The sequence below is a fragment of the Xenopus tropicalis genome, chromosome 5 (genome assembly GCF_000004195.4).
Source record: "Xenopus tropicalis strain Nigerian chromosome 5, UCB_Xtro_10.0, whole genome shotgun sequence".
NCBI lineage: Eukaryota > Metazoa > Chordata > Amphibia > Anura > Pipidae > Xenopus > Xenopus tropicalis.
The window spans coordinates 57,931,093-57,949,194 of record NC_030681.2 but is presented as its reverse complement, the minus strand read 5'-3'; the positions used below and the strand labels follow the sequence as shown (position 1 = coordinate 57,949,194).

The 18,102-nt window shown below is 36.7% G+C and overlaps 1 protein-coding gene across 1 annotated transcript in view; it reads right to left on the bottom strand.

Annotated features, from left to right (window-relative positions):
- Positions 1–18,102, bottom strand: part of egln1 (egl-9 family hypoxia-inducible factor 1) — a 37,998-nt gene that overhangs the window by 6,077 nt on the left and 13,819 nt on the right. The window contains exons 2-3 of the mRNA NM_001015960.2: positions 5,805–5,924; positions 2,808–2,944 (exon numbers count right to left, since the gene is read on the bottom strand). Of these exons, the coding sequence (NP_001015960.1) occupies positions 2,808–2,944; positions 5,805–5,924 (257 nt within the window). The remainder of the gene's footprint in view (positions 1–2,807; positions 2,945–5,804; positions 5,925–18,102) is intronic.

Genomic DNA, 18,102 nt, shown 5'->3' with positions numbered 1-18,102 from the left:
AGGTAGCTTTTTATGTATATTCATATTTTGAAAAGTAGTTTTTTCGTGTCAGTATCACTCTAAAAAGAATTCAGAAGTTTGCATTGCTAAATGTGCTCTCATGCCCCGCCTAGTGGTAGACATAAGAATAGCACCCAAAAAGAAGAAACCCTGTTAGCTATTTTGCGACTTGGGTTGTACTGACCGTATGAGAAACAATGGCTAAAAGCAGGTCTATTCTGTAGTGCTGGCTTCTTCTGAAAGCTTAGAAGGCACTGAGATGGCTGGCTACACAGCAATTTAAAAAATTACTTTTGTTGGTTCAGGTTCATTTTAAATGGCAGAATAAATTATTTGAAATGAAAACTATGTAATTTCGAAATAAAAAGTATACCATAAAAAAATCAAACACACACAATCTGACCAACTATGTATGGAGCTATGCTTTTATCATATAAACCATAAGGCTAATATAAATGTTGTAATCTCTTCTGCTAACCCCAAAGGCAAATGTGTGTGAAATTCAAGCTAGGCAAATACAGGGGTCACTGAATTACTGTATCATCATCATTAATAACATATGTACAGGTATGGGATCCATTATCCAGAAAGCTCCAAATTACAAGAAGGCCATCTCCCACACATTCCAGTACAAGCAAATAATTCAAACAAATCATTTTTAAAAATGATTTCCTTTTTCTCTGTAATAATAAAACTGTACCTTGTACAGGTAAGGGACCTATTATCCAGAATGTTTGGGACCTGGGGTTTTCCGGATAAGGGATCTTTCCGTAATTTGGATTTCCATACCTTTAGGGGCACATTTACTAACCCACGAACGGGCCGAATGCGTCCGATTGCGTTTTTTTTCGTAATGATCGGTATTTTGCAATTTTTTCGGAAAATTTTCGCGACTTTTTCGTTACCAATACGATTTGTGCGAAAAAACGCGAGTTTTTCGTAGCCATTACGAAAGTTGCGCAAAATCTTGCGATTTTTCGTAGCGTTAAAACTTGCGCGAAAAGTCGCGATTTTTTCGTAGTGTTAAAACTTGCGCGAAACATCGCGCCTTTTAAGTTTTAACGCTACGGAAAAGGCGCGACTTTTCGCGCAAGTTTTACCGCTATGAAAAAATCGCAAGATTTTGCGCAACTTTCGGAATGGCTACGAAAAACTCGCGTTTTTTCGCGCAAATCGTATTGGTAACGAAAAATAATTTCCGAAAAGTCGTAAAGTCGCCGAAAAAATCGCAAAAAATACGAAAAAGTCACAAAATGTTCGTTTTCCAATCGGAATTTTTCCAATTCGGTTTCGAATTCGTGTCTTAGTAAATCAGCCCCTTAGTCTGCTAAAAATCATTTAAACATGAATGGAAGGAATTTTGTCCTCCTCTGAGGCAAATTAGAGAGGCTTTAGATGGTTTTTTTTTGCCTGCCTCTGGATCAACTAGCAGTCAGGCAGGTTATATACAGGCATTATGGACGTATGTCTTTTTTCATCTTAACTTACTATGTTACTATGTATACCCCATAGGATTGTTTTATCTACTTGTAAAACCCGATGGCATCCCAGGTCACAGGCGCTAAAAATTGCGTGAAGTAGCTGCCAAAGCAGCTATACTGACATATATATTACAGATGCTACACACGGTTTGATTCCATTTTAGTAAGTGGAGGCAACTCAGAGGGACTTTGGATGGGAAATTTCTGCCTTCTTCAGCATCAAATATAAGATAGGTCAAAAGGATAAACTAGGTGTACATGTGTTTTTTTTTTTCCTTACAAAACATTACCTACTAAGTTGCATGCACGCACACACACATCTTCCAGTCACAATCTATACTAACACTTTTGTTTCTTTATTGTAAGTCTCTTGTCTGAGTAATGTAAAAGCAGGACTCTAGTTTATCCAAATACCATCATAGGTGTACTGTCCACTTCATTATTTGCAAGCTATAAATGCTACTAGCAAAACACCCAAAATCACCCCATATTCTAGTGCTCTTTTGGCTTCATAGTTTCTAAAGTGTTCCAATTAAAAAAAAAAAACAAGTAGAAGGGAAGGTAAAAACTAAGTAAAATGTAAATACAGCCATAAGCACTCACAGAAAAGCTATATCAAAAGTAACACAGAATTTTCTTTCTTCTTTTTTGTACACATGTCCTTCAGTATCAAACTTCCTGCTCTCAGAAAAATTCTTCAGGGCAGGGGCACGTCTGCTCAAGTTTGCTCCTCTTTCCCTCTCCACTTTCCTGCTCCCCCTCCCATCAGAATTTGCTCCCCCTCCATACTATGCTGTGTAATCTTAGCTACCCGCAGCTAGAGCTGCAGAGAAGCTACTGAGACTAAGCTAAAATGACAGAGGGAGCTTCTAGGGCTGTTTACTCAGGTATGCTAAAGCTTTCTGCAGAATAAATATAGCGTTCTAGCTTGCACTATTGTTACTAATCTATTGGCAGTAAAATGCCTTTCCTTCTCCATTAATTGTGAACCTTTTACAGCAATTTTGAATCAGCACAGTATTTTGTACACAGTAATGGTTAAACAGTTTGTTATAATTACTGGCTGATTTGTACATGGTGCCATTTTGTAATTAAAGTAAAACAAGGGAGAGAAAGTCAGTGTGTGTGTCAGGAATACAAAAAGAAGGGTGGGGGGAAAGGTCTCCTGCCCTTTTTACCTATCCCTCTTGTAGTCTTGATATTTGACAAACTGAACAGAGGTCAGCATATTAAACTGGTAGATGCCGTAATTACAGAAGAGTGGGAAAACACAATAGTAATAGTGTTATCATTAAATGAAATTAAAAATGTTAAAACAAGAATTACCTTGTTGCAAAAGCTGGCTGAACTTCATGAGGGTTGCGACGGTCAGACCAAAAGAGCAAAAGTCTATCAAATTTTGGTTCAATATCAGCAAACTGGGATTTGCCTTCTGGAAAAATTCGAAGTAAACCTCCATGTGTCTGAAAAAATTTACATTCAGTATTTAATATATAACAACGACCAGCAGGGAATTTTTCTAGAGAGAATTTTCTTTTAGTTATACAATATCACACTATGCAAGACACATCAAAGAAATTTTTTTTGCAATCAGACTAGGTATCCATTTATTTATTGTATAATGCTGTAGAAAGAACTAAGAGGCCATATCTGCAATCCTTTCCCACACGAGTGTACTGTAATTTTAGCAAATAAAGACTCAAATTCATTTTCTTTCACTCAAGGCATAAAGTTCACTAACAACGGAATATTTTTTTTTAAAAAAAACAAAACAAAAAATATAATATATATATATATATATATATATATAATTATTTTTTATTTTTTTTTTTTCAAATATTCAGTCAAAATCGCCAACTTTAGGAAAGCTTTGTGGCTTGATACTTTGAAGTGTACTTTGGAAGAATGTGTACTTTCCCAAAAAATATGGTTTTCTGGGGTGAGTGTACTTTTTTGTAGCTTTATCCTACATAAAATTATGTAAATGTATGAAGTTGAAATGACAAATGATAGATCATATGTATTTTCATTCAAGGGGCCTACATTCCATACAACTGTTCAGGGGCCCCCTAATGTTCATATACAGGATGTTTTATTTGGTTACCTTATGACCTGTAGGAGATAATATGCTATAGACTGGAAACTTTGAAGTGATTTTTCAAAAATTTTAAATTTTTTATAAAAACCCTAACTTTAGCAAAGCATTGCAAGTTTTACGTATTCTGGATTAATCAGAATCTATTATTTCCAAAAATGTATAGTTTTCTAGGTTAAACTTAATGTTGATGGAATTTTTGGCCTTGAAATCTTGGTAGTGTACTGCTGGGAGTTTTTGCCCTAAACAAATGAAAAATCTCCATAAAACTGTAAATATTTGGCATTGGTGCATTCAGGAGACACAGGACTTTTCATGCATAAAATAATTTATATTTCTGGTGTATGTGTTTATATTATGCAAAATATATTTTTTTTATTTTTTAGACATTTAGAAGCCTATATCTTGTTACAGAAGTGGAATTACACAAACATTCATAGCATATTTAGAAAGCTTAGGTTGTCCTGATATATAGTTTTCCTGGAATATAAATTTAAATAAAAGTTCTACAAGTGACAAAATTGGCCGGCAGCGAAAGGGTTGAATTATATCTTCCAGGACACAGACCAGCATGTAGTGATACACAAGGGAGCAGAGATTAAATAACAGACCAGAAAACAAAACAAAAGATCCCAGATCTAGATAATTTATTTTCTAGAATCTGAAAGTAGGGCTCCTAGTCAGAAAGCAAAAAAAAAAAACAAGTTACGGACAAGACAAAACACATAAATAGCCACTTAAAATAATTGATGGGTGATGGCTGAAGTTTGTTTCAATGTCTATATACAAATAAAAGGGACCGTGTGTCCCAATTGCCACATGCAGCCTTTCCAATCATGTCTGTGCTAATGTGTACAGGACACTAGGCTACCCACTGATGTCTGTAAGGATTGGGTTAGCTATTAGTATGTCTGTTTAGCCTAATCACTGTATTTACTCTTACTGGTCCCACTCTTTACTTTGTGATGGATACCTTGCAACTCCAATTCGGTGGCGAGGTGTATAAAAACTTTGGTCTGTATTCTTCTCACTGATTACTCCAATAAACCTGCATGGAGGAAGTTTTTTTGCACCTACTGAATCGTGAGTGACTTCCTTTTTTGTATTTTGCACTTAATATGTATAAAAACTTTATTTGTACTGGAGTCCTTTTTGCAATATTTAACTTCTGACGAAGGCCCAGATTTTGAGATCAATACATTTGCCTTTTGAAAAAGTCTTAAAGGGGTGGTTCACCTTTAAGTTAACTTTTAGCATGTTATAGAATGGTCATTTCTAAGCAACTTTTCAATTGGTTTTCATTATTTATTTGTTATAGTTTTTCAATAATTTGCCTTCTCATTCCAACTCTTTGCAGTTTTTAAATGGGGGCCACTGACCCCAGCAGCCAAAACACTATTGCTCTGTGAAGCTGTGAATGAAATAACTAAAAAAATAAATTTATAAAAAATGAAGACCAATTGCAAATTGTCTCAGAATTTTACTTCACATCATACTAAAACATAACTTAAATGTGAACAACCCCTTTAAGAGTGCTGGGTCCTTGCTTTAGACACAAAATGACAGACTGCATAGGTATTCTCCCCCTTTAATAGGACACATTTAATCATCCCTTGACTACACACAGGTGATCTATATTTAACTAATTATAAAACTCCATAAAAAAATTGGCTTCACTATGGATGATTTAGGTATGTCTTTGTTTACTGTTCAAATGTAGTTGATTTGGTTAGGGTGCAAAAAAATGAGAGGGAGGGGATAAGGGCAGGGGTAGAATAAGTACAGTAAAAGTAAACAAGTCTCCATTTTAATCAAATAATTCACAATTTCAAAAATGGTTTGCTTTTTCTCTGTAATGCACCCCACGCAGCTCCCACCTCCCTTTCCCCCTGTAGCCTGCACAAACCCTCTGCAGCCTACACCAATCTCCAGGTGTTGGGGACACCACCACCAGACACAGACCCTCTCAAATGTAATCTTCTCCAATTGGGCAGGTGGGCAATTTAAGCACCTGTCAAAATCTTCCGCCCAGTACACAGTGAATCTATGGCCAGCAGGCAACATGCCACCCCCAAGATCTTTGCCACCCTAGGCCTGGGCCTTTGCTGCCTGCCAACAAATCCTGTCCTAGTTGCAAATTTAATTAAAGTTTATAAATTAAACTTTTGTGTATTCAAATAAAAATTAGAAGAAAACATTGAAAATGTAGAGAATTTTATATAACTAACCTTTGCATCCCATTGTTTATTCAGATAGTATATACAAGTAACACATCTTCCATCTGCATTTGGATTGTCAACATGACGCACATATCCCGTTCCATTACCTGGGTAGCAAGCTACCATTGCCTGTAACAAAAATGATTTGTTAATAAGAGTTTTTAAGTAACACCTGGTACATACAATGTAAATTACTGTGAGCATTCAGACGTTATAATTATTTCAAGTTGTACAGTAAAAATAGATAAATATGTGCTTAGGTGTTCAAATACATTTGGGATTATGTCCCTGCCCCAAAGAGCTTACAATATATTAATGACCTATGATACTTTGGTATTAGAAATATAAAGTTATTTTAACCCTCTGTCTGAAAAGCACATATGTGGAAGATTGACAGTTAGTGTTTCTCCCTACTACTACTACTACTAACTAGCTCCACTAATGCAGAGACTCAGGAAGAAAGTCAACCCACTCAGCAATATGTCAGGGGAGCAGTAATGTTGATTCTGTAAAACAATCATTATAGAAACAATCCCCAAACAGCTGACAACCCAACAGCCCCTTTGCTCTATCACACGCTTTCTGCTGTGCAATACCCAGCAGAAAGGACGCCACAACAGCAGCCCTCCTGCTACAAATAGGTGAGCCACACATTTTACACAGAAACACAGCACCCGTTACCTTTTTTTAGAAAAGCTTTGCGGTTTGTTGGAGAAATGCACGTACCCATTTTGTATTTGTAAGAATGTATCCTTTTTAACACTGTTTTTCAGAAGTCTTCCTATTGTGCTCTGTTTGCAGGAGCTGAAGTGCCAGCTAGCCACTTATTTTGCTATTTTTATGAAAACTGACCAAGGCCCTTTGGCATTCATATAAACAAAGTTTTATCTTGGTACCTAATAATGAAAGACTTCATATGCTGCAGTATTCAAGATTTAAGGTGATATTTTAAAATGTCATAAAAATGCCTCTATCCTTCAAAAAAGCAAAATCTCTAGTAGGTATCTGGAGTAGGTTTAAAGGGCACCAATCTTGAAATAGGAAAATTGTTTCCCCAACAGCAGATAATAGAAATAATTAATCCAGCACTCCAGAATGGAGAAACAATACTATTATGCCCAAAATATACTCATGCACATAAGCATGCTGGGACCCTAATCATTACTTGCATGCTTAAAGTCCCAACATGGTCTCACACACCAAAAGCTCCCTCCCACTTCCTATGCATAATTAAGTGAAGTAGCAACCAAAGCCATTGTTAAGACATAAAACAAATACATTCATTGGTAAAAAAAAAAATAAAAAAAATAATAATTTACAATGCACACAGTATTATATGGTATTAAAAAAAAGATTTATCACCTGTGTAAACAAATTATTCAGTATCAGCTGTTTAATCCCAGACAATTCTTGAATGGCTTGTACAGGCTTTCCTAACAATTACATGTAGTGAGTACTGTCTGAAATCAGTGGGCAGTGCTGGCCATACATTGTCAGTGCTGGTTTTCAAACTGTACACTCTTCTTGTAAACTGATCTAAAACAGGAAGCAAGGTATTGTGCAGGAAATATTACCATTAATATTATGCTGGCCCAAGAATTAAGTGGGGTAGAATAAGAAGAGAGATACATTGGGAAAGCAGCAAAGAAGAAAAAGTACCGGGCATAAGGGGTGACAAAAAAACTCAAGAAAAGGATGTTTTCAAGAGAAGAGCCGTAATTAGAGGTTAGTATATTATAACGTTAAATAAGCCCAATAGGATTGTTTTGCTTCCAGTAAAGATTTATTAAGCACTTTTACAAAGGAAAGGGATATATGTTAGTAGAAAAGACGTCTCTAGCCCTTAGAGCTTGCAGTCTAACATATATGCTTTTTCTCTTATACCACATGGCACTTAATCTGTGTATTTATACTTATTTATTGTAATTACTATAAAACTTATCCTCCCTATGTGTACTTTTGTACACTGTAAGATTATACAGTGCTGTGTATCTTTGTAGCACTTTATACATTAATACATGTTTTAAAATGTAAAATTATTTGATAAATAGTAAGTCTTAGGGAGACGCCTATTCCGTAATTCCTGGATAATGGGTTCAGGAATAATGGATCCCTCACCTGTACACAAGGAAAAGTAAAAATGCTCTTTTGTGCAGGTCCCCCTACCGCTTGTATCAGTTATTGCTTTTTTTTTAATGTAATCCGTATGTTCAGTGTATGCATCCATTTATTGTATGGTGCTGGTGCAGTATAAGTGATGTGTAATATATTATGGGTTAATAATATATATATGTATAATAATATATACTGTAGATTGAGATTACTCTAGCCCTGTATATTATCCTTGTCCAAGAATTCTTATCCTGTATTTGTTACATTATACCAGGACCCGTTTGTTATAAATGAATGTAAAGCCTAACTTGCTGGTGCTATATAAATAAATGATAAGGATGTAAAACTAGGTACTAAACTAAAGTAAATGTAAAACTAAAATAAACGTAAATGTAAAGAACAGGAGAAGAAAATAAAATTGATGAGAGAAGAAAGTATAGACTGAGTAAAATGAAGGAAGAAAAAGTAAGAAGTGGAAAGCAAAACTGAAAGACATGGCACAAGAAGAAAACTCTTACAGTGGTAAAAGGTTATATTACATAACTTTTCTGCACAGGGTGTCAGAGTACCTATTCTATATTCTAGGCACATTGTTCATGATAACAGGTCTGTATGTATGTGCGTGTATCATGGACTGATTGTTAAGTATTTTCACCAGGCATGGATTCGTAGAGAAATTCTGCATTTCGCCAATTTTTTTTTTTTCTGCTAACACAAAAAGTTAAAAAAAAACAAAACAATTTACTTTAATGCATTTGGAATAAGAAAAAAGTTGTGTGTAAATAATATTGTCAGCATAAAAAAAAAAAGTTGCATTTTGACTGTATTATACTAATTTTTCGGCAGTTTCACTAATTTTTTGGCAAAGCGAAACGGGACAAGGGAGAAGGAAAGGTATAATCAGTGTTGGGTGCCAAAAGGAGCACCGACCCAGGGTATCAGGTAAGTGATTACCATCACCTAACTTTTTGGCACCCTCCAGTAATTATACCTTTCCTCCTCCTTTAAAAAGGGAGTGTGTGCAAAGAAAAGTTTGAAAAGCTCTGCAGCAAGCCACAGACTCACAGCAAAGAAACATTTGTGTTTATTTCAAGTTCTCTTACTAAAGTTTACTAACTCACATAACAAAGGGGACAGAAGCTGTGTTTGAAAAACATACTAAAAACAAGTGTTCATAATCAGGAAGGAAAATGTAGAAAATGAGAAACTGATTGCAGCACACTCTAAGGGGCAGATTTATTAATACATAAAACATCATAGAACTCACCATTTTATATATACGCTTCTAAAAATCCCGTAAGAATGAATGGAACATGGGTGAGTTTTTATTTAAGCTCTAAACTTACATTTTGATAAATCTGCCCCTAAGGGCTCTGGCACACGGGGAGATTAGTCGCCCGCGGCAAAACTCCCTGTTCGCGGGCAACTAATCTCCCTGAGTTGCCTACCCCTGCCATCCCACCGGCGAACATGTAAGTCGCCGGTGGGATGGCTGACGCGCAAATCGGCAAAAAAGACTTGCGAGTCTTTTTCGGCGATTTCCTGAAATCGCCCCGCCGCGTCTGCCATCCCGCCGGCGACTTACATGTTCGCCGGTTGGATGGCAGGGGTAGGCAACTCGGGGAGATTAGTCGGCCGCGAACAGGGAGTTTTGCCACGGGCGACTAATCTCCCCGTGTGCCAGAGCCCTTACACTAACCCCAACATTTTTTAAGTAAATAAATTGTAACAAGATGAAAGCATGGTTCCATTAAAAATTGGAAATTATTTGGTTATTAGGAATACAGCAAAAGTACATGTGCTTAAGTCAGTTCTTTTCTTTAGTGTATACAAAATAGCAGTCAGAGTTTGAAGACCTACTTGAGAGGAATACAGATGGCTCAGCTCCATCAAGCCACTGGCTGACACAGGATATGGTACATAATTGATTACTCAAAATCTAAACAAGGCACCTGGTGAAATACAGTCTTAGTTCAGTTATACCCAGGCTTCTTTTTCTGATTTTCTCACACTCATCTGGTATGGTACTTTTGGACTGCAATAACCATATACATATTTTTGACATTTTCTTGAATTTTTAGGGGAATTTTAATTGTGGACAAATCTTGAAAATCACCTTAAGTGCAACCCAATATGCCTACTCTTTTTCTGCAGTGGCAGTTTCCCCAAAGAAGTTGATTATACAGCAAGAAGCCATTCAAGTATGTACTGTATTATCTGGAAAGGGCGAACTCTACTTTCACAGACAACACCTAAGTTTTTCTATTTTTTTACTTGACATTAAAATAAAAAAATGCAATAAAAAAAAAAAGACAGAATACTTAGTTGATTCCTTTAATAAAATGATATTTGAAAAATCAAAATACAGTCTGAAAATTTCAATATGAAATTAAGCACATCCTAATGACAGATGACATTTAATTTTTGCAGTATGACTTTTTAAAATAAACAGCCAGCATAAGCATTTTCCATTCAGCAACTTTGTTCACGTACTACAGTTTGAACTCTAATAAGCTCAGTAAGCCAGGGTAATCTATTATTTGCAACACATATAGTGTTCAACTTGCAAAGAAACTGTTTTGCAGGTACAAGGTGCTGACCGTTCCATCCCAACTGCCTTTGGGCAATCATACATACAGTTTTTTATTATTATTTTATTATATTTGAGAACTTCTCATTTAAAAAAAAAAAACTGCCTTGCATTTCCTGAAGATCACCAATTCTGTTAACAGAATTTTTAACGTATGAGCACTTTTACAGTAGCTCCATAAGTACCACTCAAATAAAACAGGTTTTTTGTAAATGCATTGCAGTCAACTACACTCTTTGAAAATTCCTTTGGTGAAGCTAAAGTTCTACATCTACCACAGGTAAACTTCTGTTCTGTTCTGCAGAAACGAAGATTCTGCTTAATGACACTACTGCAATCTGATGTCATCTTGCCTTGGAAGTTGTTGCCTTGAGTTCTTCAATGGGGCTGTCAACAAGCACCAACGGTCACCCATGTCCTCAAAAATTTTCTAGAAAATAAGAGAAAAGAAAATGATAAAGCAAGACTGAAGGTTTTGAAAAATATCAACACCTACATTGTATATGTTGTAAATAACAAACCGTTAAACTACAATGATTTGTATTCAGCTTTTTTTTTTTACACCAGAATTTAAACTCAGTAACATATTTTTAAACATATATGTGTATATATTTTATATATATATATAAAAAAAAAATCTATATATCTATATACAATGGTGTGAAAAACTATTTGCCCCCTTCCTGATTTCTTATTCTTTTGCACGTTTGTCACACAAAATGTTTCTGATCATCTAACACATTTAACTATTAGTCAAAGATAACACAAGTAAACACAAAATGCAGTTTTTAAATGAGGGTTTTTATTATTTAGGGAGAAAAAAATCCAAACCTACATGGCCCTGTGTGAAAAAGTAATTGCCCCCTGAACCTAATAACTGGTTGGGCCACCCTTAGCAGCAATAACTGCAATCAAGCGTTTGCGATAACTTGCAACGAGTCTTTTACAGCGCTCTGGAGGAATTTTGGCCCACTCATCTTTGCAGAATTGTTGTAATTCAGCTTTATTTGAGGGTTTTCTAGCATGAACCGCCTTTTTAAGGTCATGCCACAACATCTCAATAGGATTCAGGTCAGGACTTTGACTAGGCCACTCCAAAGTCTTCATTTTGTTTTTCTTCAGCCATTCAGAGGTGGATTTGCTGGTGTGTTTTGGGTCATTGTCCTGCTGCAGCACCCAAGATCGCTTCAGCTTGAGTTGACGAACAGATGGGCGGACATTCTCCTTCAGGATTTTTTGGTAGACAGTAGAATTCATGGTTCCATCTATCACAGCAAGCCTTCCAGGTCCTGAAGCAGCAACTTTTACGCCAGATGTAACGGGACACGCACCTTCCAAAAAGTTCAACTTTTGTCTCGTCGGTCCACAAGGTATTTTCCCAAAAGTCTTGGCAATCATTGAGATGTTTTTTAGCAAAATTGAGACGAGCCTTAATGTTCTTTTTGCTTAAAAGTGGTTTGTGCCTTGGAAATCTGCCATGCAGGCCGTTTTTGCCCAGTCTCTTTCTTATGGTGGAGTCTTGAACACTGACCTTAATTGAGGCAAGTGAGGCCTGCAGTTCTTTAGATGTTGTCCTGGGGTTTTTTGTGGCCCCTCGGATGAGTTGTCTCTGCGCTCTTGGGGTAATTTTGGTCGGCCGGCCACTCCTGGGAAGGTTCACCACTGTTCCATGTTTTTGCCATTTGTGGATAATGGCTCTCACTGTGGTTCGCTGGAGTCCCAAAGCTTTAGAAATGGCTTTATAACCTTTACCAGACTGATAGATCTCAATTACTTTTGTTCTCATTTGTTCCTCAATTTCTTTGGATCTTGGCATGATGTCTAGCTTTTGAGGTGCTTTTGGTCTACTTCTCTGTGTCAGGTAGCTCCTATTTAAGTGATTTCTTGATTGAAACAGGTGTGGCAGTAATCAGGCCTGGGGGTGACTACAGAAATTGAACTCAGGTGTGATAAACCACAGTTAAGTTATTTTTTAACAAGGGGGGCAATCACTTTTTCACACAGGGCCATGTAGATTTGGAGTTTTTTTTCTCCCTTAATAACGTAAACCTTCATTTAAAAACTGCATTTTGTGTTCAATTATGTTATCTTTGACTAATAGTTAACGGTTTTTGATGAGCAGAAACATTTAAGTGTGACAAACATGCAAAAGAATAAGAAATCAGGAAGGGGGCAAATAGTTTTTCACACCACTGTATGTATGTATGTATGTATGTATGTATGTATGTATGTATGTATGTATATATATATATATATATATATATATATATATACACACACACACACATATACACACACCTGTAATTTGCCCATTGTCTGCACAGAAAGAAAACAAATGATTTCCTTGTATAAACACTAAAGAGCCTCTCATAGCAGTCGTACTGGCTGATACATTATATAGCTTCAAGAAGAGATTGGATGGCTTTTTAGCAAATGAGGGAATACAGGGTTATGGGAGATAGCTCTTAGTACAAGTTTATCCAGGGACTGGTCCGATTGCCATCTTGGAGGCAGGAAGGAATTTTTTCCCCTCTGCGGCAAATTAGAGAGGCTTCAGATGTTTTTTTTTGCCTTCCTATGGATCAACTAGCAGTTGGCAGGTTATTTATAGGCATTACGGTTGAACTTGATAGTAGGCCTGTGTGGAGCTACAAGGAGCAAAGAAGCAACCCCCACCCACCAGTGATTAACCCTTTCTTTCTTTTTTTAAAAACTGAAATAATTTGTGCTTAATCAGTTCTTTTCATTAGTGCACACAATAAAAGAGTCACAGCTTCAAGACTGATTCGACAGGGACACAGATGGCTCAGCTCAATTAACTCAGTGGCTCACACAGAACATGGTACTTAAAGCGGACCTGTCACCCAGGCATAAAAAGCTTTATAATAAAAGCCCTTTTAAAATTAAATATTAAACCAAAAGGCATTTTTTAATTAACACATCAATGCCCATTATAAAAGCATTTAAAAATCCCAGCTGTCAATCATATATTGCTTACCCCGCCTCTATAGAGGTGGGGCAGACAGTTACTTTCACTTTCAATTCAGAACTTATTAGATGTTGCTATTCCCCTCACATTCCCCCTCCCTTCTCACCATCTAATTTCGTAACCAGTGCATGGGCATGGGTATCAGGTCCCCCCATACTGCCATAGAAAAAAGATTTTGGCAGGATGCAAAGCTTGCCTTAATAACAGTGTCCGCAAAATGGTGCCTGCCTGCTTGATGCAATTGTGAATTCCAAGGCTGAAGAAAATAAGATTAAAATAATTTCTACAGTGTAGGTGAAGTTTATTTTGCTTGACAAACACAATAGAAAACAATCTGGAATTGTTTCTTGGAGTGACAGGTCCCCTTTAAAGGAGAAGGAAAGGTAAAAACTAAGAAAGCGTCATCAGAAAGGTCTATGTAAATACAGCCATAAACACTTACAGAAAAGCTGTACTGGGTCCTCTATCAAAAGAAACAGGATTTCTTGTCTCCTTTTTTTTTTTTTTTTTTAACAACAATGCTAAAAACTCCCTCCCCACTTCTTGAGGAATGTGTAATCTGAGCTACCAATGGCTAAGAGCTGCAAGCAGGAAGCTACTTAAAATGGCAGCTGCTGTGTTGAACAAATGGAGGGAGCTTCTAGTGCGGTTTACTCAGTTATAAAAAACTTTCTGCAGAATAAAATAAAACATTTACTTAAGGTATAGAAAACAAGGCACCAGGACCTTTACAATAAACAATAGACCCTGGGCATCTTCACACCACAGACACTCAGAACCTGTTTTATGATACCAAGACCTTTTTTTTTCCACTATCTGAGAGGGAGAGTTTACTTTTGATAATTATACAGGAATGTGTGAGGGGTCATCTGTTTGTTCTGATGGATAACAGGTGGAGGTTTGATTGGTTCAAAGTACCCACAAATGAGCTTGCACAGGATTGTTCAGTGGAATCCCATGTAGGATGTGAAAGTGGGGATCCCAACCAGGACTTGAAAGAAAAGGAATCACATCTAGGACTCTAGAGTGTATAAACACCTAATCTCACATTGAATGTGGTTAATTTCAAGGTCCAGGGATTCGGCTTTTTGAAAAGACAGCAGCTCTTCAATAAGAATTACCAATGCTGTCAACACTTAATCACAACCTACAAAACCAATGTGACACCATCTGTCCAAGTGATGAATTTGGGGTATTTTCAGAAAAGAACATCCATGCAAATTCCATATATCACTGTACTTGTGTTCTTATAAAAAGGACAATCTCTATCCACTGTGTGTATCATAGTAGTTGAATTTGCAATATTTGTAAAAAGACAAAAGCATATTTTTATACAAGATTTGAAGAGCCCCTGTCAAAAAACATTTTTGTAAATTATCTTTATTATTTAAAATGTGTAGTTTTGAAGTTACAGACCAGGACAACACTGCTAAAAGTCTCTCCTCGGCTCTCTTGTTGGAAGGGATCGCCAACACCAACTTGCATTCTGCCCTAACAGGAAGTTGACAGGAGCTTGTCAGGTAAATTAAGGGAGCTGGAGTATATTGCATGTACTGAAAATTAAGATTTAATTGGTATCACGGAGACCTGGTGAAATGAAACATGCGACTGGGCTTTGAATTTAAATGGTTACACACTTATTAGAAGGGACAAAGGGATTAAAAAGGTGGAGGGGTTTGTTTTTATGTTAAGTCAGATTTAAAGCCATGTGCTAAAGAAATTACCAATGACAAAGTGGAAACCATTTGGGTAGAAATTTCCACAGGGCTAAAGGTTAAAAAGAAAATGATCATTGGTGTATGCTATAAACCACCACGTATAAGTGAGGAGGATGAGTCCCAGCTACTGTTGCAAATGGAGGAGGCTTCACAACTAGGTCAAAAAGCTAGTAGGTTTCTAAATATGCTAACTGACAACTTGTTATTTCAGGCAGTTCAAGGACCTACTAGATGACTATTTTGGACCTGGTGTTATCTAATAATACTGAACTCATATCTAACATTTGTGTGGGTGAGCATTTTGGGAACAGTGATCACAACATGGTCTCCTTTGAGATAATGCTGCAGAGACAGCTCTATAAGGGAGTAAATAAAGCACTCAATTTTAGACATGCAGACTTTGCCAGTATAGGGGCATCTCTGCAATGTGTCAACTGGGAAAGGCTTTTCACAGGGTTAAACATGGAAGGAAAATGGAATATCTTTAAAACATTGCTTAGCAAGTATACAGATCTGTATATTCCCATTGTAAGCAAGGAAAGGCATCGCAAAGCAAAACCTTTATGGCTGAATAAGGTGAGAAGTGTTAGTGTCGAGGTTGGTCAGAAAATGCGTGCTTTTAAAGCATTCAAGTTAGCTGGGACAGCAGAAACTTTTATCAGGTACAAGGAAGCAAATAAAGCAGGCAAAAATACTATCAGGCAAGCTAAAATAGAGAGGGAAAGGAGTATTGCTGCTAGGAGTAAAAATAATCCCTAATATTTTTTCAATATATAAATAGTAAAAAAAAAAATGAAGCAAGAAGGGAGGTCAGATTGTTGATGCTAACAGGGAAAAGGCAGAAATTTTGAACTCTTATTTTTCACCTATCTATACATCTGAGGAGCCAGCTAATTAAGTCTTCCCTTTTAATAGACCCAAGTCTAGTAATATAACTACTGATGCATGGGTCACTCAGGAGGAAATTCAAGAGAGACTTGAACAGGTAAACAAAGGTCCAGGACCAGATGGTATTCATTCCAGGGTATTAAATGAGCTCTGTGATTGCCAAACCTCTCTACTTAATTTTTCAGGATTCAAGAGGTCTGGTATGGTGCAAAGAGACTGGAGAATTGCTAATGTGGTGTAATTTAAAAAGGGATCCCATTCTTAGCCTGAAAACTATAGGCCTGTTAGTCTGACATCAGTGGTGGGAAAGCTTTCGGAAGGGGTAATAATAGATAGGATACTTAAATATTTTGCAAATCACAATACTATAAGTTTGTGCCAGCATGGGTTTTTATGCGTAACAGATCTTGCCAGACTAATTTAATTGACTTTTTTTTCGATGCTGGAATGGCAATAGATGTCATGTACTTAGATTTTGAGTTTGATACAGTACCTCATAGAAAGTTAATGAAAAAAGTAGAGGAATATTGGCCTAGAACATAATATTTGTACTTGGATATAAAACTGGCTGAAGGATAGATTACAAAGAGTGGCGTTAAATGGAACATTTTCTAATTGGCCAAGTGTTGTTAGTGGAGTACCGCAGGGGTCAGTCCTTGGTCCTTTGCTTTTTATCTTGTTTATTAGTGATCTGGAGGCGGGCATAGAAAGTACTGTTTCTATTTTGGCTGATGAGAATAAATGTGCAAAACTAACTTCTATGCATGATGCTGCCACTTTGCAGAGCGATTTGATTAAATTGGAAAACTGGGCATAAAATGGAAAATGAGGTTCGCTGTTGACAAGTGCAAAGTTATGCACTGTGGTGGAAATAATATAAATGCAAGTTATACATTAAATGGCAGTGTTTTGGATAAGGATTTGGGGGTATTTGTAAATAACAAGTTGTCTAATTCCAGGCAGTGTCATTCCGTAGCTACTAAAGCAAATAACGTGCTGTCTTGTAAGACTCTAGGAATGACAATACTTAAGCAATGCTTAAGAAGGGTATTAATGAGTTGGAGAGAGTACAGAGACATGCAACTAAACTGGTAAAGGGGATGGAAGATTTAAACTATGAAGGTTGACTGTCAAGGTTAAAAAATGGCGCTTGCAAGTGGACATGAATACTCTGTACAAGTACATTAGAGGGGATTATAAACAGATAAGGGGATGTTTTTTCCCATAAAAATGACCAGCGCACCAGAGTCCATCCCCTTTAGATTAGAGTAACAGAGCTTCCATTTGAAACAGTGAGAGCAGTGATATACTATGTAACTATGACAATCAACTGGTTACTGTGCATGCCTTCCCTCTCCTGCTTCATTTGCATTTCATTTATCCAACTGGCTGAATCTTGCCAGCCACTGGTATGCAAATATATGCAAATGAAGCAGGAGAGGGAAGACATGGACAGAACCAGTTCAGCGTGAACTTTTTTTTTGGCTTCCTGCCAAGTCCTGATCTGCAAAAGCCCCTACAGAGAAAGCAGAGAGCAGATCCTGAGAGTTTTAGCAGCACTGACCATGGTCTGTAGGTGAAAATCTAAACATTTTATATAATAAAGAGGAATTTCCGACAGAGGCTGTAATTCAGACTATTGTCTTAAGGTGAACCTCCCCTTAAATCCCTAAATGAAATACATGGTACATAATCAAGTGGAAGATATAATTGAGTAAACAGCAACCTTTAATCCAAGTCATAATGAAACAGTTACATTTTGTTAGAAACTACTATATAGATTATTATTGCATTCACATAATGTTTCTTAAAAGGACTTTCAAAACATGTAAGGGATCTCAACATTGAAAGTTAGCAATTATAACAGGGATACAAAAAAGTATTCAAATCATTAAAAATTCCATTAAGCATAGTGAAGTCATCAACCAGTGGATAAAATATGGTTCAACAGTGACTTTACCAAGATCAGGACATCCCTACAAAATTCATGAGAAGACAAGGAGAAAACTA